Here is a 25411-nt window from a genome sequence, read left to right on the forward strand (position 1 = left end):
TGCCAATCAGTGCCACTCTTTGGCCCTGAATGCAGTTGAGCCAAACACAGGGCAAGTAGCTGTAGTTTAATTGGTATAGACCAGCTGTAATAATTAGCCCTCAGGATCAAGTTGTAGTGCTGGGAAAGAACTGTGGCTTCTTGAAGATACTTCTGGTGTGATGTAGCTGTGCACTGTCCCTACTATGAGTTGCATCTTTGAGTTGAAATCAAGTCATTAAAAAAATCTAATTCAGGAGTTAAAATACAGCAATTTTGCTTGTACCAGCACACCAGTTTTCAAGTGTATCTCTATAGATTCTATTGAAAATCTCCAAGGTCAAGCATCAGCAAGTTTTCATCCTCTCTGGACAGTGCTGCTCAGCTTAGAGTGATTGGACCCAGAAATAACAGTGAATTAAAACTGAAATAAATCAATTTAATTTGTAGCCATGGTAGCCAGTTCATGTAAGTATTTTCTGTTAATGCCTTGTGAAATTCTGTGAAATTAACAGAAAAAGCCCCAAAAGCTTGGTACCCCATTGATTTTGGGTTCTTCTGTTGAAGACTTGATGGCTTAGAGGATGATGTTTTGGGTACAATTCAGCTTAGATTAGTAGTGGTTGCAGTGAAGAAAAGTAGTAACTATCTGGTGAATGTTCACTATCCTTTTTCGAACATGTTGTCAACTTACTTCCTGGTGGACCAATACCTGCATCACATAAGATTTCACACCCAGAAGTACCTCATAAAAGTGCTCTAGGGATTGATTTGGTTAACCATGTATTTCATATAGGAGTTGTTCAGATGAAATGACATAATAGTGTATGCTTCAGCCATTGCATCTCCCTTAGAGATGAACGCTCAAAAAACCTAGGTATCTGAAAGAGAGGGAATTAATTAGGAGTCATATCTGTAGCTGACTGCAATTGCTATCACTAAAAAGAACTTTTATTTTTATTATATTGGGGTGAATATTTTATAAATATTTCATGTAATAGCATGTTAACCGCAAGGATGAATATATGTTAGCTTATTTCATCCACCCTTGTCATACTGGAACTGGAATTGTATACAAAGCCCACATTTTCCTCTTGATGCATGTCTGTAACTCCCATTATATTAATGAGAGTTATGTGAGCACTGTGAAGAGAATATGATTCAAAGGCTCTCTTTCAGTTTTCTAGTAGCAATGATTTATTGCCCTGGTGAATGACAGAGGAGCTTTGGAAGATTACCGTGCTTCATTACATCATTTTCTGGCTTGGTATAATAGATTATTTACTTGGATTACAAAGATGTGAAAATGCAGCTATTTAATTTTCTATTTAGAGTTGCCTTGGCTTAAATAGCATCAGTAACAAGTTATGTCATAGCAATTTCATTCAACTGGGATAAAAGCAATGGAGCCCAGGCAAAATGACATCAGTTGTAAATGTTCTGGCTCTGATTTTGCAGAGAATTGCAAATATGCTGAAGAAGGTGTTAAATAAGCTTCAAAGCTTTTGCTGAGTAAATGTACACTTCAGGAAATGTTTGAACCCATGATCAGTTTTCAGTGCTTTGGTGAATAAGAGCCATAAATTACACATTCATTATTGCTCAACATTTTAAAGACTGCAGCAAGTTTATTAAAGTGTTCTTAGATAATTTCTCAGTTTAACATGGGACTCATTAACAGCATATTCCCTTTGGAAATGGTTGGCTACATTCTCATATTGAATCCAGAATGCATTTAATACTCTCTGTTCTGTATTTATACTTGTTTGGAATAAAATTCCAAGGTAATTTGAAAATAAAGGAGTTAACTTTACAAGTTACCTTACCTTTTAGTTCTTTTGTTTGTTCTTGGATTGCAGATTGTAGTTAGTTATGCCCAGTGTCTGCAGTGCAACCAGTGAAATTACTTTTTTATAGAGACAAAGGTGTCAACATTTGTTTTGTTTTGTTCAAGTTTTTTTTTTCTTTCCTTGTCTTTTCAGTAATGTTGAATGCATAAAACTCTTGCAGAGCAGTGGAGCAGATTTTAATAAAAAGGACAAATGTGGGAGGTATGTAAATTGTGAAGCTGTTTTTTGAATATCTGTCAGGAAAGAAGGAAAGAAAGAGCTCTTTATCTGAAATCATATGTTCCATTTAAAAGGGTAAATAGTAAAACAGAGTAGGAGATTGCCATTCCCAATAGAATATGGCTGCTTGAAGTCAGATGCCAAAAAGGCAGGTGCAGAATATGCTAAATACATAAAAAAAACAGTCCCACCCTGTTCAGTCTTTCTGGTTTAAAACTACTATTGGTTGAATATTTTCCTCTTTACTCCTCTTGCAGCTTAGATCCTAGTGCTGTATGCATAAGACAACAAATGCAGGTCACTGTGGAGAGAACTGCTCCTTATTGGCATGCTTCCTAGATTTTTTTTAAAGTAAAGCATTTCCATAAATATCTCTGTGCCAGAAATGGATGTGCTAATTTAACTCTCTAAATGCCCCAAAATCCCCATTAAACATTTGGAAATGTGGTTTGTGTCTAGGTCATGGTTTACAAAAATAGGAATCTAGTCATTTTTTAGGCTCTGGTCCTGCAATTATATTCACATGTGCATTGTTCCTCCTTTGTTAGTAAGTCTGCTAACTTTAGGAGCTATTTATGTACCTCCATACCTTTACATACTGTAAGTCTTGGCAAGATTTAGGTATTAGGCAGCTGAGTAAGTGCTTGGATTTTCAAAAGTACTGACCTCCAAGTAGCTCCCATTCAGGTCCGAGGGGTGTGCTGGATTACTCTGGCATTTGAAAATCGGATGCTTTTTCAAGAACCTAAATTACTTTTCCATAAAAACAGAATAATAATAGATACATTAAAAAGACTACCCATCCTTAGCCTTGAGATTATTTTAAAATACATCGTCAGTGCATCAGTTTAAGATTACACACACAATGAGTCTTCCTCCTCCTCCATCCCAGTGAACAATATCTCACCCCAATCTTATAACTGGAAAAAATGAGCCTTGCATTGGGCTACTCAAGTATCAAAGGGATGGGGAGTAAATTCCTAAGTTGTGGTACCCAGCCAGCAGCCCTTTCTTGTTTATACCTATTTGTACTCCTCTGACCAGGGGTGCTCAACCTCAGGCCTGCAGAGCTATGACATCTGGTCAGTGGGGATTCCTCATGGGTTGGAAAACTCAGCAGTGGGGAGTGGTGGAAGCTCCACACGGCTGGCTCTTGCCATACCTGGGCCATTGCTGGTGCAGTGGGATCAGAGCTGGGCCTGCCCGCCACACATCCGGATTGGGCCAGGCTATTCCCCCCCTACCTGCTCATCTGGACAGGTCCCAAAACACCCTCCCTGGCCCCACACATGTCTGTGTCAGGTTCACACCATGGCCCCATCCACCAGATTGGGGCCACTGTGTCCCCCTTTCCCTTGTGTGTCTGGATTGGGGCCACCTCACCTTCTCCATATCCCCCTCCCTGCATATTCAGATCAGGGCTGGGTCTGGGGATGGTCTCTTCCCCTTCCTGCCCCAGATCAAAGCTGTCCTCTTCACCCCCCCCCCAACCTGGATCAAGCCCACTCCAGTTTCCACACATTCCCCCTACCCCTGCACGTCCGATTGGGGCTCTTCTGCCTCCTCCTGCATCCCCCCGCAGTATGTCCAGATTGGAATTGAACTGCACAACCCCCCACAGCCACATCAGGTCCATTGGCTGGATCCAGCCCACAGAGGGACCTGGCAGTGCCCATCTGGCCTGTGGGGAGAAAAGGTTGGGCACCACTGCCTCTGCTGATTTCAGCTGTGGGCACAATAGCAATGCATTAAGTTAGAAACTTAACTTCAGACACCCACCTCTGAAAATCTTGGCCTCACTCCATGAGGTTTATTTGCTTTTTAACTGTGGTACGTGTTAACAGCATACTTCAGTTTCAAGAACTGGGTTGAGGAGGAGGATAAATTCCAAGACAATGATAGGTATATGTCCTGCAATCAAATTGAAAGAGTAAAAAATTAGTCCTGCTGTATTAATGTGGGTTAAATACTATTGTTATTTAGCACCAAAATACTAAAAGCTCTAGTAAATTAAATACACTGGGATATACCTTTTAAGAAATGTTTCCCTTGTCTCTAATAATAGTTTAATTAATCTAATTCGTAAAGTCTCTAGCATGTCAAAGGTATTACTAGCATTTGGAGATGCAGTAATGTTTTTTTCTTTTTCAATCATACTTGCTACATAGAGGTGTAACCCGGGTGGTACTCCAAAAGGTACCCCCTCTCCAATTGAAGGGATCAAAGCAGGTGCACAAGCGCTGTGGGAGGTGTAGGGACTCTCCTCCCCCTACAGAGCAGAGCCAGACCACCAATGGGGACTTAACCATATACCTTTTAATGAGGGAACAATACTGGGAACATAATAGGCATAATCAGGGGGTATAGTGGACACTACAATGTCCCAAGGGGGCAGGGCAGGATTCAACAAAGGTTAGACACTTACAATCATTGACAAAAGACAGGGTTAACAAAATATAAGATGCAAACAGCAGAGCAGACAATACTGGTTGGGGAAATATAAAAAGGCACAAAATACAAAATTTCAAAGGACGGAGAAATATAGGGCCTAGGTACCTGGAAAGGGGAAAAACACAGTGGCCCCTTTCCACTGCAAGAAGAATTTTCCTTGTTCAGTCACTTACCCCAAGTCATCAAAGTTGGGACTTGAACTTGGATTTCCTATGTGGTAGGCAGGAACACTACCACACAGCCACCAATGCTGGTGCTGCTGTAAGCTGCTAGGGGTCTTGACTTTCCAGGAGCCCCGGTCTCATGTCAAGCTGCCTGGTCTCTGATTGGAGGAGCTGGAAGCCGAGCTGGGACCCCTCAGGTCGCTGCTCAGATCCTTGCTGAAGCGCGAAGCCTCTCCTGCCGGCCACAGTCTCTCATAGGGGATCCTGGAGCCCAGCAGGAAGCCTCTCCTGCCAGCCACACGCCGTGCTGCTGAGGGTCCAACTGCTGCCTGCAGGTCCTGCTCCTTCAGGCTCTTCTGGGGCAACTGCTTCCATCTAGCTCTTGACAGCTCTTTGAAGCTCCTTCCTCATGGTCCCTCGCTGGTCTCTTCCTGAGTCAGCCGTGCTGCCCCTTTTATCCCCCTCCAGGTGACCCACAGGGCCAATCAGGGGACATGAGAGGCAAGTCTCTGGGGCCTGATTGGTGAGGAAAGGGAATCCCAAGTCCTCCAATCATCTTTTACCCCTTCAAAACCCCTGGGCCAAATCATTACCAGATTGGTGAGGAAAGGGAATCCCAAATCCTCCAATCATCTTTTGCCCTTTCAAAACCCCTGGGGTAGGTCACTGCCACCTAGCTCGTCACAGAGGCAATAGAAGTCTGTCAGCTTTCAGCAAAAACTGTAAAATAAAACAACCCATAGTTTCATCCAATTTAAATTAAGTAGAGAGACAAAACTGAGAGAGTTAATAAGAAGAATAAACCATGCTTCAGTTGTTTGCATTTTATAACTTACCAAATATTGGTAGTGAGTATTTTTGGATGTAATGATTTTAATTACTTGAGATTTTTGTTTCTTTGGGTGGTAGAAGTGGCTCTTGAAATTTTCTAACCCAGCAGAGTTCTTCTGCATTCCTCACAAATAATCCATGTGTTCTCTGAATAATAATCCTGCTTTGATGTGGGAATACCAAATTTATAACACTGAATTTTTCTGCACAATGAAGCCTTTGTTGGATTCTGAAATCTGCCCATATAACAGGGTGTCTGGGGCATTCCACAACTATGTCACACTCCACCTAAATTGTTGTCCATACCCTCTTGCTGAACCAAGAAACATCATGGTGATTTGGGGCTTAAGCCCTGGCTGATGATTTATTGTTTCAACAAAGGGTGCATCCTTAGGTTGAAGCAGTAGGAGGTGTCTGAGCGTAGAAAGACTGGGTGACTCAGTGAGGCTGAGCTACTTTCAGGGGAGGCAGCGGTAGGATTTTTCTGGCAATTAGCCTAGTCAGGTAGCTCTAAAAAGATAACAATTTCCTTGTTGATGTTATCCTGCTTGGTTTTATATTAACAGTCTATAACATTATTATATACTGTTATATTAACAATATATAAACAGGAGTTTAGACTGTTAACCTTCATAGCCAAAAGATCTACTAATTGTGTTCTTTTGGTTGTAACCCCCCCGCAAATAAATAAAAAAACAACCAAAAAAACCCAACCAACCAACCAAACAAAAACAAGCCTAAAAAGGGTATTATGTGTTGGTAGTGGTCTGTGGTAATTTTCATTTCTCTCACACCTCCTCATAAAACTTATGACCAGATCCTTGCATGTCACCTCTGCCACACTCAACTTTCCATTAGTCTTCAGCGATTTTGTTTTATTGCTGGTACTGTTATAATACTGTGACAGATATTTTTTAATATTCTGTGGAATTTTTCTTCCTATTGTATCGGTAAACTCTGTGAAGGAAGTAATGTAAAGAGAAAAAAACAAATCTCCTTTTTAACCACTAATATTTCTACTGGTGGCTTCACAGCAGTTTGGAAACTACTTCGCAGTATTTAACACTGAGCTTATATTCTACGTAACCTGTTTCACAACCAAATGGCCAAGTCCTGCTCCTTTGCTAATGTTCCTGCTCTGTTCACTTTGGTTTACTTGAAATAAAGTAGGGAGAGGGAAGAAAACACCAATTGTAATTAAAAGCTTAACTATAGCACATTTCACAAATAATTATTTATATTTACCTTTTGCATATGGTTTTTTATATATAGTTTCCAATATACTTTACATTAGGGCTGTGTGAAGCTTGGATCACTAATTCGATTTGGTGGAGATTTGGCCTGATTCGGCGGCCGAATCTCCAAATCTGAATTAAATCAGGTGACCCATTAATCTCTCTGAATTGAATCAGAAGCCTCCGATTCAATTCGGAGAGATTCAATGATTTGGACATAGACACAGCTTTATATGTTTTTTCTACATGCATCAAGGTACCAGGTGACTTATAAACGCTGACATGTTGGGGCAGATGGAGCGTCCCATGGGAGTGCAGGAGGGTCCCCAGTGTGCTTGGCGGTGGACCTGGAAGTGGACCAGAAGCACTTCTGATCCACTTCTGGGTCCGCCACAGAGCATGTGCCTCCCCCCACCCCTGGCTCGGCAACTGGTGCCTCCTGGGTCTGGGGGGGCACCTGGGGTCCCCCCACAGCCAATTGCCAAGCCAGAAGGGTGCGGGGGGTCCACCGCCGAACACATGGGGCCCCCCCCGTGCTCCTGTGGGATGTTCCATCCACCCCGCCATCTTGGTGTTCACGAGCCACACCTGGTACCTCGAGGTATGTAGAAAAAACATTTAAAGCTGTGTCTATGGCCAAATTGTGGATTCTCCGAATCAGAATCGAATCTTCAGATTCGGAGTTGGACGAATTGAATTGGGACAGTGATCTGAATCGGCAAACTAATCAGAGTAACTAATACTAGATCCTGTTCTAGACTGTTCATCTGCTGTTGAAAAATATGTGATGGCTTCATTTCATTCCTCCTCCCCTCTGAATCAAAGATAAGACTTGCCTCTGCTCAGAGTTTAATTTGCTATTATTTGGGAGCAATCTGAGAATAAAGATAGAAGTCCTTTCTGCGCTACAGTTTTGTTGGGCTTGCCTTGAGGCTGGCTTTGTTTCTTGAGATGGAGGTATAACCCTGAAACTCCAAGCATATCGCAGAATGAATGAAGCAAACAAAACTGTTATACCACAGTTTATGGAACTTCTATCAAATGAAACCATTAGGACAACACTTCAGAATCTGGCCTCCACGTTTACATACTAGTAACTGACTGCTCAGTTTCTCTCAAGTTTGGTAGCAGTGAAATATCTCTCAGGGGAGCCTCAAAAATCAGTCTAACTGATCTGCACAAAGCAAAAATAATAAATTTGTATTTGAGTACAAGAACATAAGCAGCTTCTACTGTTATCTGAAAATAGCCCCTCTCAAGGAGTGTTTCAGTCATGGTTTATTATCATAATTTGTATTATATCTTATGTAGTGTCTGAAGTTGCTATTTATTTTTCAGGACACCTTTGCACTATGCAGCTGCGAATTGTCATTTCCACTGTATCGAGACACTGGTGACCACAGGGGCCAATATTAATGAAACAGATGACTGGGGACGTACTCCTTTGCACTATGCTGCTGCTTCAGACATGGACAGAAAGTAAAAAAGCCTATTTGTATTCTTTATATTTACGGTGTTGCTAAATCAATGTAATTTCTAGTCTCTTCAGGTCACATTCTCATTTAAACAAGCAAAAACAAACCAGCTAGGAAAGGTAGTCCTCTCCTTCTCGGGCACATGCCACTTTTTTAAATAGCATTGATTTGAAGTAGAGTCCATTCTGGTATGCATTTGAACGGTGGCAAAATTTACTGTTGTTTTCAAGTTGCACAAAATGCTGAGGCTGCCTTCTCTCACTGAATTACTTGTACCATTTTACTTTCTTTTATCCTGTGGTTTTCCCCTTAGAAAGAGTACAGGGAATTTCCCATAAATTCATTATTATTCTGGTCCTTTAAAAAAGACCGAGCATTAGACAATGAGAGAGAGTGAGAGAGAGTCTTCCATATGGGGAACTGGAAAAAAGACAACTGATGGCTAGGCATCCTGACAGAGGTAGAGCGAGCCCCTCCAGTGATTGAAGTGAGAGAAGTAGAACCCAGCATGCATGAGAGGAAGCTTGCAGAAGGGTCTAAGCAACAGGGGAATCAATAGGAGCAACAGAACTCTTTACAGGAGCAGCAACAGCTATTAGCAGGTAAGGCCACAATACTTCCTGTGCAGTCAGGGAAACAGCTGTTTTACAGAGCCTTTAAGCCCCACAGGACCTTCAGTGTAGTTAAACTCCACACAGCAGCTTAATTAATGAACTTCTTCTCTCACACCTCACCACCCTGTGTTCTGTTTCCCAGTTTGTTGTTTAATTTTGTGGTCTCTGCTATATAAACCAAAGGTCCTTGACTGTAATTATAGTTCGCCCTTGGAATTTAAAAACGTTAGGTTCACACCCTTTGTTTCTGTTAGATAGTCCGGATGGTTACTACCATTCCATCTCTTCTTGTCTCCTTTAGAGACCAAGCAATCATTCTCTTTGGTCTCTTACACAGCAAAGTCTAGTAAGTTTTTTTTCAATGTGCAGTTATGGACATCCAATTCATTCTCTGTTGTTCATATGCTTCATATGCTTAGGTCAGCAGTTCTCATGCCATTGCATTACAAGCTGCAGAACCATTTACTGAGAGAAGTCAGATAGGAGTAGCCTTAACAGCACCCTCAAATATTCATGGTCCAGTCCACGAGACAGCTGCATCTTCACAGTATCGTATTGCTGGACACAAGAAGATCTATGCCCAGTGTGATAGAGTGGCATAAAGACTTTCACGTATGGCTATTTCTAAACCTGTCTGTCCATCAGAAGCTGCCAATCCTGGCATTGCAAATCTTGGTTTAGGGTGAACTTTTTATTCTTTGGCCCTTTTTGAAGTTTGGGGTTGTCAAATGATAAGTCTGTAAATGAGCACTGGAGCAGAGTCAAGATACATCCTGCCAGTGAAAACCTGCAAAAACCCCCTATTAATTACATTAGTTATTTTCACTTCAGTAAGAATGTGTTTCCCCTATTGCACTCCTAGTTCCTTAGTTGTTTCTTCAGGTGTTTCTGAAAGGTGATGATACTTTCAGATGATATTTTCAAAGTAGAAGATCTCACAAACTAGTCTATCTTTGAGGGATATCTTAGTTTTGGTTGTTCTTGCTATGTGGATTATCAGAAAGGATAATCAGCTGTCAGGTAGTACAGGCATGCCATAATGTCACTATGTGGACTAAACTTTCCTCTATTGTGGACTTTTCACCAGGCGCTACAAAAACTAGAAGAATGTGGCTCATTTGAAGTTTTATCCTAAATATATGCCTGAAGGTGGTGATGATGCCTTCTTTTTAAGGTTCCTGGAGTTTGAAACTTTCTGGAAGGGGCCAGGTTGTATAGTAAATGTGAAGAATGCCATTATTACCTGGCCGCCTAGTAGGTCACTGTAGCTATTTCTAGCCTATGAGAAAATATTCCTGAGGTCAGACTATTTCAGTCCAAACACTTTTGAAGATGATTCAGCTTTGCTCAGGCTAGTAATGAGTGGGCAGGTGTTCTGGTGCAGGAAAAACAAAGTGGTTTTTTTGCGCCCTACCAGAGGTGCAGCTGTCTAGGCCTTTGGTCAGTGGGACATATACATGTTTTTATTGGGAATAAAAAGTGGGAATCCACAGATGTCTTTTTGTGGTGTGTATGGGCTACTTACCATTATATAGAAATGTCTGAATATATGACTTCTGTAGATTAATGCAGACTAATTTATCAATTTGTTCTAGTATTAGCTATGATAAAGTTAAATTTGAATATGGCAAAAAGGAAATTGAATATGATGAAGATATGTACCATTCTGAATTGCTCAGAATCTAGTCTGGAATATGTGTGTTCAGAAGCATAGGCGACTGGTAGCAGGTGCACGGGGGTGCATGTGCCCCCCCAATGACTAACACTGATGCTGTCGGTAGGGCTGGTGCCCCCCCGACAGGGCCGGCGCCATCAGCGGCTTTGGCGGGTGTCTTCCCCCCACCAGGAGGCACCAGTCACTCGTGTTCAGAAGAGACTGAAATTAGGGATAAACCAATTTGGTAGAAAAAATTCACGTAGCCCAAACTGTGTTTCTATAGATCTTTTGAGTCAAATGTTTGTGAAGGTTCACAGAAATTAGGGGATATTATTTTCTTTGTTGCCTCTTGATTTCTATATGACAGGCCTGTGTTATCCTTACTGTCAGATAATGTCTGTGTAGTTAACTCTGCTTCTGGTTCCCACCAGCCTAGTTCTGTTCATGCAAAGTTACCAAAGATGCTTCAGTGTCACTGGATTCAGGAGCCTTAGCATTTGTTCAGCTCTTTTAAGCTTCTAAAGAATCTAGCTCAGGGACAATCATAGTGAAAAAGCAGCAACTTTTGTAGTAACATTACACTTTGGCACTCCCTGTTTCCTATGGCTATGAGCTATGTCAGAGGGTCTTGCAACCAATATGTTGTCCATGGGCAATGGTTTGGTGACTAGTGGTCTAGCTGAAGCATCATCACATTCTTGTCTAGGAACGTAGCGGATAATGGAAATTTTCAGTAATAAATCAGGTGGCATGTGCAGACAGGGCAATTCAATGTCAGTTGTTAATATTTCACAAGGTTCTATCTTTTGCACTACTGAGAACTATAGCAAATTACCAGAAGGAGCAGGAGATAGTGATGAGGAGCAAAGGGTTACAAAGAAGAAAGCAGGATAGCAAGGGACAGCCGTGGGGAAACAGAGGGACCAAGTTGAAGAAAGGGATGAATGAAATAAACTGGTTCTGGCAGAGCTCTTTGTATTAGTTTAAAGTTGACAATCCAAACGTAGAGGCAGTTTTTTGTAGGTGTGTTCCTTGTTTGAGAATACAGTCAGCTAGATGCCCATATGTTGGTCCCATTTATAGAAGCCAAGGAGTTATGGAGGAGATTGGAAGAGAAGCTGGGGGGAGGCAAATTAAACCAAAAATGCTGATCTGACATTTTCAAAATGAGTTGCATTTTTCTATCCTTTATGTTAAGAAGAAAGAATATTCTAGGTAACTCCCATGAAAATGCTGAAGAACTTGAAAGAGCCAATGAGATGAAGGAAAAAGAAGCTGCATTGTAAGTTTGGTGTCAGTACAGCAGTTCGACTCTTTCTGGAGAATATCTCTGTCTGCTTTGGGCTGCAATGTTTTGTTCACTCGTTGCTCTGCTACACTAAATGTCTGCTACCTGAATGAAAAGCACTCTGCTGTGCTCTATTAATGTATTTTCTAATGTTTCTGTTTCCATGCTTGTTGCCTTTCCTAATTAAAAAAAATTACATTTGTATTTTAACAATGCTTTAGTATCATGCACTATTTAAAAAAAAACACAATACCTTGGGTTTGTACGTTTCAAGAAAAATTAAACTCAGGTGCCTTCCAGGAAATTATTACTGTCTTCAGTTATGACATATTCTTGCAGAGATGGTTAATTTTTTGTTTAAAATGTTACTTTTAACAATCATTTTATATCAGCTAACTGTCAGTTAAAACCTATGGAAGAGGAGAGAAAAGAGGACAGAGAAGACATTTTGAATGTTGTAGAACAAAAATTATAACCCTCATTAGTAGCACAGGAGGTGAAAAAAAAATCATGAGCTGCTCATGGCATGTTGCACCATTTTTGCAGCACCACCCTGCCACTCACTGCTGATTGACTGATGAGCCCCAGTGGCCCCACCTCTCACTGCTGCCCATTGTGCAGCCCTGTTCCTTGCCATTGGTTGGCAGAGAGGGGTGAGACCACATGATGGCCTGCCTTCTCAGCCAATCAGCAGTGAGGGCTGGGGGAGGGGTGACCACCATCTTGGCTGCTTCCCTTCATGCCAGTGGCTTTCACCACCTCCAGTGGGCAGCGAGGCCAGGCTGCAGCAGCCCTGAAGATCACTGCCTCCCACTGGGGACCCAGCGTTTTATTTTTAGCATGTTTTTTTCCCTTGGCAATGGAATCACCATTTTCACAGGGTTTGTAGAAACTGCTTTTTTCACAGTTTCTGCGAAAAATGCAAAATTGCAAATAGGGTAGATTCCTAGATATTACTAATCAGAAGTTTTGGGGAAAAACTGGTAAATGAATGAAAACACTTAAGTAGTAAATGTTCTGTTAGGAACAAAATTTAACCATCACCTCACAGTATTCCTCCTTCTTGCCACGAGGAATGATTCTGTTAGATAGTATGTTCTTCTCTAATCTAAATGTATTAATTATTCACAGGTGTCTGGAGTTCTTGCTTCAAAATGAGGCCAATCCATCAATTCAGGACAAAGAGGGGTACAACACAGTGCACTATGCTGCTGCTTATGGCCATAGGCAGTGTTTGGAATTGGTGAGTAAGCGTCATTACTTCAGAGAATTAAAAACATTAGACGTTTGTACACATGCTTGTGCTGCAGCTCCGGGCAGTTTTAAAAGTGCCTGGTGCTGCAGCACCTGCAATTGTATAAGTGGCAAAATGTATGTCATCATTAAGAAAATGGCAGCGGTGCGCTTTTGAACTGAAACACATCAAAGGTGTTTTAGTTCAAAAGGACACTGCTGTGATGTTCCACGTGTTGACGTATTTTGTTGCATATACAATTGCATATGATGAGTCTGATTAATCATGTCTGCTTCGACACACCAGATCTCCTGCGCGTCCTGGCACAAAAATGTTTGTGTATCAATACCCCTAGTTTTTTTCTGATTTCTTTTATTGGACCCACTCTATAGTTGAGACAGATGTTGGACAAGCTTTCAGGCACATCTTCAAAAGAAGATTAGGGCAATGTTATAAACGCTATTGTTTGGCCAGCATCCAGATTGTTCATGGTGCGCCAGAATAAGGTGCAGTACAAATGCACAAAACTATACGTCATTTCCCATTTTTATGGTCCTGCACAGAGCCAGAGTAAATGAGATATTTGTAAGACATTTTCACTGGGGGCAAAGAGGTTGTGTTCTCTTCTCTGTCCTGACATCCGTTGTCCTATAGCGTTAATGAAAAGATCAGCTGTTATATTTTGTCCATGTAGTCATGGAGTTGGCCCAGGCCCAGCTGTCTTATTGCTCTGAAAAGAATGAGTAGGAAGCCCTGTTTCTCCCTTGCATAACAGAACCAAAATGGATCCAGGTCTGTTTACAGATTTTCTGTCCAAAGGAGTGTGGACAAGGTCTAGATCTCTGTGTTTAGGTATGGAACATTTTAAAGCACAGATGTGTCATGTTCCAATTCAGTAAAAAACATTCATATACTTAGTGATAAATGCATAAATAATCTAATTTCAATTCAGCAATCACATGCTTACATGCATTGTTGATTGTATAGCTTTGCTTAATTGTAACAGCCATTATAATGTCAGTATTGGTAAAAGTTTGTATGTAACTAATGCTCACAGATAAGACATCACTTACATGTTGAGGGAATATTTATTCCAAGACACTTGTTACTATCAACTGAAGAAAACTGGTTATTTTTTTAAAGTTGTTTTGTAACAATCGCTGTATTCCTATGTTACCATAAACCATTCCAGCAGTACGTACAACATAATTCCTGTAGGTTTATGAAGTATCTGACCATTGGAAATCACATCAGATAAGGAGCCATTAAACTTGTTGTTAGCCAAAAAGCAGATTTGCTAGAAGTGTTGTAGTGTGAATTGTGCTCTGAAATGTTGTGGTGTGAATTGTAAAATTACCATATTTACTCAAATCTAAGATGACCCTCCAATAATTAGGTTCTATACATGTAAAATGTATAAATTTGATATAATTTTCCAACATCTTGCATTCATCCCTCCCTCCGCAGCAGGCGGGTAAGCAGGGAGGAGGCAGGTAGTGATCTTGTATACAATTCAAAGATGAAGGGTTTTCTTCCCCATGTTAAATGGAGGGGGGCAAACCCTCTTATTAGAATCAAGTAAATATGGCATGACATAGACTAATTGAACTGCTTCGTATCTGAAGTATGATTATAAAGGGGTTTCAGGGGGGTTTTTTGTTTTATTTTGTTCAGACTGCTCACCCCCAAAATGATATTCAGTCCTAATTTAAGACATCATTAGAGCTTGTGTTTTGTTTTCTTGAACATGAGGTTCTTACCATTAGTTCCAGTTTGTTTTTGTTAGGAGTAATTCTTCGGCTTTTAGAAATGATCATCATGGGCCTTCATATTAGTAGACTTCCATGTTATTTTAATGTATTGTTTATATTTAATATCAAAGAGAAGTTGGCATCAAACCCCAAAGTTGTGAATATCAGAAATGTTATTGTACCCTAGATATAAAGATGGAAATCATTTTTATGACATTATTTATTCATTTTTTCCAAAAAAAAGGGTTCTGGTATTTTGCAACACACTTATCTGCTAATGACATAGCCCTATCCCTCTGATAAAATCACCCTTGGCAGTGCTTCTCTAACATGATTGTGTTTGATGGATATATGGTTATTTATGACTTTTAGAAGACGATTTCTGAGTGCTGTGATACAAATTTGCCCAGAACTCATGAACAGGGGAGTACGTGTGGTGAGAGACCCTTCAGTGATTTTGGTTTCAATTTATTATGCCCTCCATGACAGAAGTATGGATTTTTGTCTTGAACCACAGCCTTAATTTTAGCTATTGACTGCAGAAGGTTGACTGCTGCCGTTCTTCTTTGTTGAACAAACCAGCCCTTACTGCTCACTTGCAGCTATGATTTTTCTTTTTACTGTAATTTCCTTCATTTCTTGCTAGTGGAGAAAACAGTAAGAGCAATGTACAACACATTAACACTAAGTAAAATTACACTGCAATCCAAAGCAAATGTTTTGTTATCCCAGTGTAACTTCTGCATTAGGTGAATTTACAGTATAATGACCTGTTTGGTTTGATAAAACTACAAGACACCAGCACTGGGAGTATCTTACCCCAGTTAATTTTTACTGCTCTTTACTCCTGAAGTAACTCTACACTGGGTCCTAGTAAGTTCCCTAGCGGAGGGATTTATATCACGTGTCCAGTCCTGTTTTTACATTGGTACAGATTTTGTTTACACCAGTGTAAATGCAGTATGTTTGTAGGCCCTTAATCCCCAAATGTTATTATTATTATTCTCACTCTACCATTTATTAATTTCTGAAACTTGACTAATTAAAATTCACAATATTGCCAAATGTACTTGGCTATCTCCTCTATTATAGGAAACAGTGAGGACACTTTGCTACTATTGCATGCAGCAATAATTTCTAATCAATACTGAGGATGAATCCATGGATTAATATATAGGGTAGATTCATAAGAATAGTAGTAATTTCCAAGCAGTGCTTGACTAGTTTTATTGTTACATAGTTGAAACAGGATTTACTGTTCTTTTCATGTCCACAGTACTGCTCGTCAAAATAGTGTTAAGCTAAAGAAGATGTACATAGGGTTTCAGCTGTCCTTATTTACATATTCATGTGAATGCTATTTAAAACAAATGGTGGACCTCCAAATAATCCAAATTCTCATATAAACATTTCTGCAGACATACCAAGAAATCATTAGACTAGACTTCAAACTTTTGCAACAGCAGTATTTTTTTCTACTCTAAGGCAGTTTGATGCAGTGGAACTTAAAAATCAATAAAGGTGATTCTAACAAAAGATAAAATGCTAACTCTGAACCATTAATAATCCACATCATAGGAACTTTAGCATGAGGCTCTTCCTTCCAAATATCCAGTTCTTTCCTCCATTTGGCAGAAGAGATTTTCAGACAAGGATACTAAGGCCTCATCCAGATGAGCACGACTATGTCATATGTGACGCCACAGACCTGTCTGCAGTGCCAAACACCACACATTCAGGCATTGCCCATGCTGCTATCTTGCAGTGCAGGGCGGGGTGAGAGAGGGAGGGGTTTGTCCCTGGGAGATCCTGGGGTCAAAAAGACCTGCTTGGAAAAATGTGGCGGCACTACACATCACTCAAAACTGGAGCCTGGCTGGCCAGAGCCACATTCCAACTGCTGGCTGGGCTCCAAGCTACAGGATCACAATGGCTGCAGCTTCCCTGGCCCCCAGGACCCCAGGTAAGGCTGCTAGGGCCAGCACAGTTGCTGGCCCCAGCCTTCCCTACCCCATCTGAGGTAACCTGCTGCGTGCCAGAGTGTGCGTGGTACAGGTGTTCCCCAGGGACAAATAGCAGCAGCACAAGGTGTGCCATTGCTACTTGTCCTTGTGGAACCAAATGTCTGTGCTCATCTGGACACAGCCTTAGAGAGTAAAAGTTTATTTGCAAGATATCAAATTATGAATGTATTACTTGCAGGTTATAAAAGATACTGGACAACATTTTCACCAGAACAAAATTGTTTTATACGGGTATAAAACTGTTAGACTGGATGCGAATCCCATACGAAATACTAATGCTTCAGTCTACTTCATTTTTAATTAACACTAAGACCGAATCAGTGGATGTACTCTGCAGTGGACAGTTAACAATGTAGACTAGTCATGGTGCAACAATACTTGAATATTGTCCTACTGGAATTACTTTTTATGAATTTGTTCCATATGTACAATACCAGACTAAAGGAAAACATTCACAGAAAAAAGATAGAGGAGTTCTTGCTTGCCCTTTATTTACATATTCACCAAATTGACTTTGCACGTCAGCAATCCTGTTGACTTCAGTGGGAGTACTTGTATGTGTAAAGTTAATCTGGTAGCAGCATTAATGAATGATCTTAAGTAGGAAATAGAATGAATGCTTGTTTTAAGTATTCTAGAATATATCAAACGTTTTAAAGTATTATAACATAAATGATTTTCTGGCTTATGGTGGTTTCTGCAACTCACCCATTTCAAACCATAAAAACTGCTCACATTGACATGAAAAGATATGAAAAGGAAGTAACAGGTTGAGATGGAGATATATACAGAATTTTATCCCTGCTTTCTTAAGCATTTCAGTATATCAGCACTACTAAAAATGTTTGAGTTCAGTTGGGGAAAGAAGGAATTTGTGCATGAATTTTGTTGACCTCTTGGCTTGTCTGTTAATTATAGACTCAATTCTGGGAGAACCTGAACTGAGTGCTGTAGGTACAATCAGAGAAAAGGAGCATTAGTGAAAAGGCACATGCTTTGAACCAGACTGGTAAATGTTGACCGGTCATTCACTGTTCTTAAATTTTGTTGGATCAGACAAGCTTCTTGACTGCTAACACTTGCATTGTCTGGGACACTAATGGGCTCTACTGACAGTAACTGCCATATGTCACTAAACAAAAGGGGATGAGAGTGGATGCCTGAATTCTATCTCCATTTGAAATCAGCCCTTCATAAAGACACTGGAAGCATGAGTGAATGAGTGTCAGTCTTTCCCATCTGCTTTCATTCTGCTAAAAATAACCTCTCTCCCTGCACATTTATTTAAAAATTAACTGATTCTTTAATGCTTGTTTGTAAAAAATAGCAGCTGAAGCCATTAGATAATATTTCAGTGCCATGGTGAGATTAGTATCACTAAGCTATATTGGTTTTTAAAAATTTGTCCAGTTCATTTAAATGGACCATTACTGTAGATTCTGAGTTGATATGCAAAGTGTGACATTTAGATTCTAATTTTAAAATTAAAGTGATATCTTGGAAAAACAGCTAAACTCTCTGGATTGGTTAAACTAATTTTATGTGGGTTTAGAGCAGGTTAAATAAATGTCCCTCTGAAGTAGTGCAATTTCTTGATTGGCTATAAGAATGAATGATTCTTTCTTGTTTTAATGTGTTATCCTTTCTGTCCACTCTGTCTATGTCAACAAGAAAAATCACCCTTTTGGATGAGTGAGTCAGTGCAACTGTTAATACAGTTAATATGGGATGAGATGAGAAATCATGACTAGAAGTCAAATCTACAGAAAAGGCAAATCTTAATATGACTTTCTCACTTAAGTGAGGTAATCGGTGTGGCTCTGAAGTGTGAGGGAAAGTTCCTGCTATTAAAAACACATCTTAACAATGCAGAGAAAGTAATGTGTAAACCTACTATGTGAAAAAGCTGAAGTCACTAATACAGCAAGCCTGTCAATGTGGTTAATGGTCATTTTATACCTTCCTTAGCAACAGCCAGCCATCCAGCCATCTGTGTCATATGGAGTGTAGGCAGACAGTAATGACTAGTGGAGGGTGAACTGCAAGCTTGGTTTGGATAAGCATTCAAAAGGTTCCTTGATAAATCTAGTTCTTACTCAAAGGCATGTCCAAGATGGAGCCCTTGGGCTCCTTTACTGTCTGTATATCTGTCTTTTGGGACATAGTTTGACCTGCCCCACTTGTAAATTTCCTTCAAGTGTGTGCACTTAAAGTACATTGTTGTACTTAATTGCTAATTTTAAGCAAGACGTGGCTACATTTCAGTGGTGAATTAATTTGTTCCTCTCTGGGCATGGGCAGGTGGACAAGGGATCTGAAAGCTCCCAAATACGAGTCGTTAATGTTGTGACATGATAGTAGAAGCTGTCGTGCCATAAATTAATTCCTAACTAACCTCACTGCAACTTGGTTCATGTCCCTGTGCTTTCACATACCTGATTGTACCGATGAAAGAATACAGAAAATGGTTTTGGAAATGTAATTGAAACTAAAATACTTTTTCAGTTAAAAAAATCTGTAATTCAATGTATGGTGTAAGTGATGTGGTGTAAAGATTTTGGCCTCACTTCTGAAAAAGATAAGCATATACTTAAAGGCCTTACAAGATAAGGATCCTTACCGGCACTTGTTTGGGATGATTGAAGTAACTTGACCATGCCCTGTTTGTCCCAAACTCAGGATAATACTTGTCAAACTGCAACAACAGATCTCCTCTCTTCATTCAGTAAATTTCTTGCAGTAACAAGTTCAAAATCAGAAATCCTTATATCTCAAAAACAAACAAACCCAAAAAACAACCCCCCCCAATAATTCATTTTATTTTCAATAAAAGGAATCTCAAAAGTTATTTGTTCTTTTTTCTGTACCTTATCATTTCTGTGCCATCTTTTGAGTCACCCCACCCCCATCTTGACTTTTAATGTTTGATACTGGCAGTAGTGTAGTATCCAACTGTTGAGTAAAAATATTTGTACTAGGTAACCATATTTTGGTTTAGATTTTAAGTGAAGTTTGGAAACTGCTAGACTAATGTGGCCATGATTGACTGGTACTAAAATAATTTCTCATTGGATCCATACCGTATATTAAGCATGTCCTGCGTATATCATCCCCTTATACCTCAGTGGCACCATGATTTATGGCAGAGGTCACAGTAAACTAGCTACCTTGTGGCAAAAGTGGGGATAAAGCACCTTGGTTTAGACCTAAAGGCTAAACTTTTCATCTACCATGGAGTAAGAACATGGACAGTGGAGTAAGACAACTTGCAGTTACTGTAGAGCAGCTGTGCTTCAATGAATTCCTACCCTCTATTACAGCAAGGTAACTAGTTTGTATATTCTGCAATCAATTGTTTTATCTTGGAAAAAATGTGCCGGAAGCAGAATATGTGGCATGGAGCAAGAGAGTTTGCTGTTTTCCTTAATAGGTCTTAATAGAGTCAATTCTTGAGGCAGAATTGTTTCCTTAAAACTACATATTTGTATTTGAGCTGAAATCTCTGAAAGAAGGGTTCCTGTCTCTTTCTCATTCAGCTCTGATGGATATAGTGTAAAATAAACAAGTTGCATTAATAATATACTCATGCTTTGCAGCACTGATTTGCTTTTCTTTCTTTTTTTTTTTTTGGCGTCCCAATTGGGAAGCTGATTTGCATAGCCCTGACATCAGTTCCCTCTTTACAGAAAAGTGACAAAAACCAAGCTAGAACTAAACATCTTGCTTATTCTCTGTGGCCAGCAAAGTTATCTTGTGCCGCATGATCTTTCTAAGTGATACAGGTTTCTTGCGCTTTATGCGGGTTCTATATGTGCAAATTCATTCTTATGTGATGACCCTTTTTATACCAAAAATTAGTTACATGCGAGGTAAATTCACTCTTATGCAATCGTTGTGGTGGAAACCCCCAGTCAGCTGCTTTGTGCCGTGCATTGTGGGAGTGATGCATGCCAAAATATAGTCTGTTGTGTGGATCTGTGCTCTTCACTCATTGTCTGCGACACGTATTTCTGTAGTTGCCATCCCCTTTATGGTAACGTTCACCACCACCCTGTGCTTGTGTGTGCTGTCTGCTGTTGGTGAGTACCAAAATTATCTTGTAAAAGTGGTAGAAATGGGTCAGTTCAGTTGATGAAAGATGTTTCTGTCCAAAAGCTTGCTAAGAAGAATTTTTCCAACTATTTGAGTTGGTCTAATACCAGTTATTGAATTTACCCAAAGAACCTTGTCTGCCTATGTCCTTAGACTAACATGGCTACATTTATAAAATAAGGGATCCTAATATGATGCTGGTCAGTTACTGAATGTTTACAAGAAGGTGGTCCATCCAGAAGGACCTACACCCACAAAACAACCAGTAACTTACAAAAGGAAGAAAATATTTCTTCCCATCTCCAAAAGTGCTATCTTGTTTAGTAACCAAAATGTTGACCAGAACTGAATGTAGTGAACTAATCTTCAGTGTAAGAAATGGTATCAGGTTGTAGGTGGCATATTAGCATATCAGTTTAGTGTATCACTAGTCTGATTATACAGATTAATAGATGCAATGTTAAGAATAAATCACTAGCTTTCTACAGCTGTGCTTCTGTAATTGAAGTGGGCTGAGGGAAGCTCTGAATAGATTGAACATATGCACTGCTGTAGCACAACTGCTTTTCTAAATTTAGTGCGGAAAACAGCTGTTCTTGTTTGCAGGAAAACTAGGAGACTTAATTAAATAAATCTTCCTGTGCCCGGAGTGGATAACTAGTGACTTTCCGAACTGTATCAAGTTTCCTTCTCTGAACTTCTACTCTTTTGTACTGATAGATAGTAGGGGGGTAAATTTGTTTATGATGCACAGTGGTTCCTGTTAAAATCCCATTCCCAAAGTGCAGCTTTCCATTAAAATGCAATAAAAATACTATGATAAAATATGTGTAAACTGTGGGGAACAGTTTACTCTTACTAGTTTACCTACTATGGAAACTAAGGTATAGAGAAGGGCAGGCAAAATGAAAGGCATAGAGAAGGGCAAGGGCAACCAAAATGATCAAGGGTATGGAGCAGTTGCCATACTAGGAGAGGACTCTTCAGTCTGAAAAGAAGGCTGAGTGGGTATATGATAGAAGTCTATAAAATCATGAAGAGTGTGGACCAAGTGAATGGGGAACTGTTGTTCACCTAATTCCAGAATACTAGAACTAATCGACACTCACTGAAATTAGCAGGAGACAGGTTTAAAACTAAAAAGAGAAAGTACTTTTTATGCAATGCATATTTAACTTTTGGAATTTATTGCTACAGGAGGTGGTAGAGGCAGATAGCATAGCTGCGTTTAAAATGAGCTAGACTATGGATGGTAGATCTATTAATAGCTGTTGAAGAGAATGGTTGAAGATATTTCCTCTGGCATGTCTGAACCAATTATGATGGATATGGAGGGTAATGGATAGGAGATAGATCACTCTCGATCTGTCCAGTTCCATGCTGTCCCTCTCTAGCACCCACTCCTACTACTGTCATAGCCAGGATACTGGGCTGATGGACCATTGGTCTCACCTAGTGTGGCAGTTCTTTCTTGCATTTTAAAGTAAAGAGCATGTGCCTAGGTCAGTGTACAGGAGTATGGGTATGGTGAACTCTAGAATCTCTTGGCACAGTAAAGAATGATATATGCTTAATTTTTTGACTGCAGATGAGGAGAGTGAGCTACGCTGGATATTCATATTAAGTGGAATTTAGGTATGGTGTAACCAGTTTTGAAAGGGCAACAATATTGTCTCTCAGTGTCATTGTAAGTGGAGGTGCATATGTAGTTAATTAGCATTATGGATTGCTTGTCCAGTGTTTGGCTTCTGCTTCTGTTCTCTATATTAACTGGAAATATTTTCCTTTTACCAAGGCAAAAAAAATTGCATTGCTTTTGTGTTCACAAACCAAATCAAGGAGCCAGATTCATCCCTGATGTCTTACCACTCAAGCCAGTGAAGCTACCCCAAGTATGAGCTTGGCCCTGTTAACATTTCTGCCTTGCTGGAGATACGATTTTATCTAGAAGAAAATGTATTCCCTATCTGAATTTGTCTTGGAGTTATCTTCAAAATATTTTGAAAGGGGAATCTGGCAGGTCTGCTCCTAGGACTAGCTGTGGGTAGAATGATGGACTGTGAAAGCAAGATTAAAGGAGCCCTTTTATAAAAACATCATCACAATTATTGCAGGGTTAAAAATTTGATTGCAAATCTATTTTTTTGAATGGACAAAATCCTATTCCAAATGAAAATGGTTTAATAGTGCTAGATTGCATAACCTGAGTTCATGATGGTAGAAAAATTACAGCATAATAAACATAATTACATTTTAGCATTCCAAATATATATAATAAAGACAGAATAATCTGCTTCTTCAGCCCTCTGGAAGGTAACTTGCAGATGAGCATTTGTTCTTCATGTGCATTTAAAAAAAAGAACACTGTTGTTTAGGAAGGCAGTGCTTTGCAAAATTATATGTTTTTAACATTAACTGCAGTGACCCTTCTCTCCAGGAAGCAAAGTTTAGAGATGAAGAGTGTGAGTCATACTAATGTATCATACATTTTAAAGCAATGGAAACTTTTGTGGCTCACTAATGTTTTATTAAACCTCACCCCACTTTCATCTTAGTTTTCAAATCCTAGTGTAAGCAAGCTGTGGAACAAAACTGGCAAATACCTAACTCCTCTGATGTTTAATTAATACATTAATTATATTTATTAAGCAGTTTACCAAATGAAGTAATGATTTGTTTCTGACTGGAGTCAAATTACAGTTACAGTGATTCGGTATCACTAGTACTTCCATATGGCAAAAATAATCTCTGCTGTAAAAGCACTGACAATTTATATTGTAAAATATAAATTTAAAAAATATAAATTTTATGTAAATATTTTATGTAAATTGAAGCATTTCAGCATGCAGATACTTCAAAAAAAGCATTCAGGGAATCTTCTTCCCAGAGGTATAACTGGGCAGCACTATGCCCACCTGCTATCCTCTCTGTATCTTCTGCAGCTCTGGTAGCATGAAGGGCAGAGTAGTGTGATATTGGTGCAGGAGCAGCAGCCAGAGGTTTGCTGCTGTTGGAAGTGATGTCACCTTCTTGTTTGACATTGACCTGTGTCCAGAGACCAAAAAACACTGGTTTTCAGTGGCAAGAAAAGGTGTCATTTGCCCAACCAGCAGCAAACCTCTGGTTGCTGCTCCTGCATCATCAGCACTGCTCTGCTCTCCTGCTGCCAGAACCACTGCAGAGCAAGTGCTGTGTGTAGGGAGTGGGGGGAAGATGGAGGATGGGAGGGTAAGGTGCCCCTCGAGCTCCATTCCAGGAGTTCCAATCCTCTCAGACAGTGCCCAGGGTTCATGCCCTGCTTGCCCACTGGTTATACTACTATTCCTATCACTTGGTTGTGTATGTGAAAGTAAGTCTTAGAACGCCTATTAGGAGGCATGAGAATTACATACATAAATCCTTCATGCTCCCTCTAAATAGCACGTAGGCAAATAATTATCAACTTAACACAGCCATTGGATGAGAAATTATGCTCTTTTTGTTATTTTAACATAAGTACATCCAAGGAGCGAAAAATACCATGTTTCTGTAGTTTGAGAGGAGAAAACTGGGCCAATGTTAAGAGTTTGTCGCTTTAAAAAAAGTTTGGAGAAAAATATATATATACATGTGTATGATATCTGTGTGTGTGTATGTATATATTATAAAAATAATAATTTCTAGCATAGAAAAGTACTTAACACTTTATGTTGACACACAGGTGAGTCGCATTCATTTTTCATTGCATTCCCTTCCTTTATTCTCTCTTCCAATAAAATTTAAATCCCAATGGTACATTATTGTGAGCCCCATCTTGCAGTCATGTGTAGTCTCATTTGCCTCAAGATCAGAACCTTCAGGCTCAGGTCTTAATTTATAGTTCTGTTCATGCCAAATTTGCAGTACAATTTTGTATACAGCCAGGATCTAAAATGAAAAACTTGCAGAGAAGAGCACCACCATATTTTCCTAGTTGTGTTTTAATTGTACTGATTGCCATTTTTAATCAAACTGGAAGCAAAACTCCATTGAATGTAGTAAGTAAATAAAAATGATTGCATGTTGTATATTCTGTTCTTATTATTACACAATTTCCTATATTCACTCTGATGAAAACTGAACAGAGCAGTCATTATTTCTTAACCAGCATGCTATATACTTCAAACAAATGAATTTTTTTTCCCTCTCTTTTTTATTTAAAACAAACCTCCTGACTTTTTTAAAGACTAGGCTTCAAGATTTTGCTAGGAAGATCAATCACTGTATTTTTTTCTCAGAACTTTGGATAAATTGCATGTATTGATTAGCACATTTTCTGTATGTTAAAATAATGCTGCATTTGGATTCTGACCAGGAACTTGAACCTTTATCTCCCACATTCCTAGTGAGTATTATATTGGCTAGTCTGGGATGGGTTCCTCTCATTCTCTTATGGAAACTGTTCAGCTTTGTATAGATTATTATTTATTGGTTGTGGTGCTTGCAAAGGATGTGAGAGTGAAAACACACTGGCTCCTTACTCCAAGGAACATGTATTATTATGTGAAGTGGAACAGCTCCAATAGGAAA

The 25411-nt window shown here is 39.6% G+C and overlaps 1 protein-coding gene across 16 annotated transcripts in view; it reads left to right on the forward strand.

The window, feature by feature from the left end:
- The window catches only part of ANKRD44 (ankyrin repeat domain 44), a 202109-nt gene that overhangs the window by 128356 nt on the left and 48342 nt on the right, over nucleotides 1-25411 (forward strand). For 13 of the 16 annotated variants that reach the window (XR_003091773.1, XR_003091776.1, XR_003091774.1 and 10 more), the window contains 4 exons: nucleotides 1961-2029; nucleotides 8067-8207; nucleotides 11673-11756; nucleotides 12894-13005. Coding sequence is in view for 12 of the 16 variants with exons in the window: in XM_025191620.1 (XP_025047405.1) it covers nucleotides 1961-2029; nucleotides 8067-8207; nucleotides 11673-11756; nucleotides 12894-13005 (406 nt within the window). In the remaining 4 variants the exon portion in view is untranslated. The remainder of the gene's footprint in view (nucleotides 1-1960; nucleotides 2030-8066; nucleotides 8208-11672; nucleotides 11757-12893; nucleotides 13006-25411) is intronic. The other 3 variants (XM_025191621.1, XM_025191632.1, XM_025191633.1) reach the window with 1 other exon arrangement.

This window comes from Alligator sinensis, unplaced genomic scaffold (assembly GCF_000455745.1).
Source record: "Alligator sinensis unplaced genomic scaffold, ASM45574v1 scaffold1229_1, whole genome shotgun sequence".
Lineage (NCBI taxonomy): Eukaryota > Metazoa > Chordata > Crocodylia > Alligatoridae > Alligator > Alligator sinensis.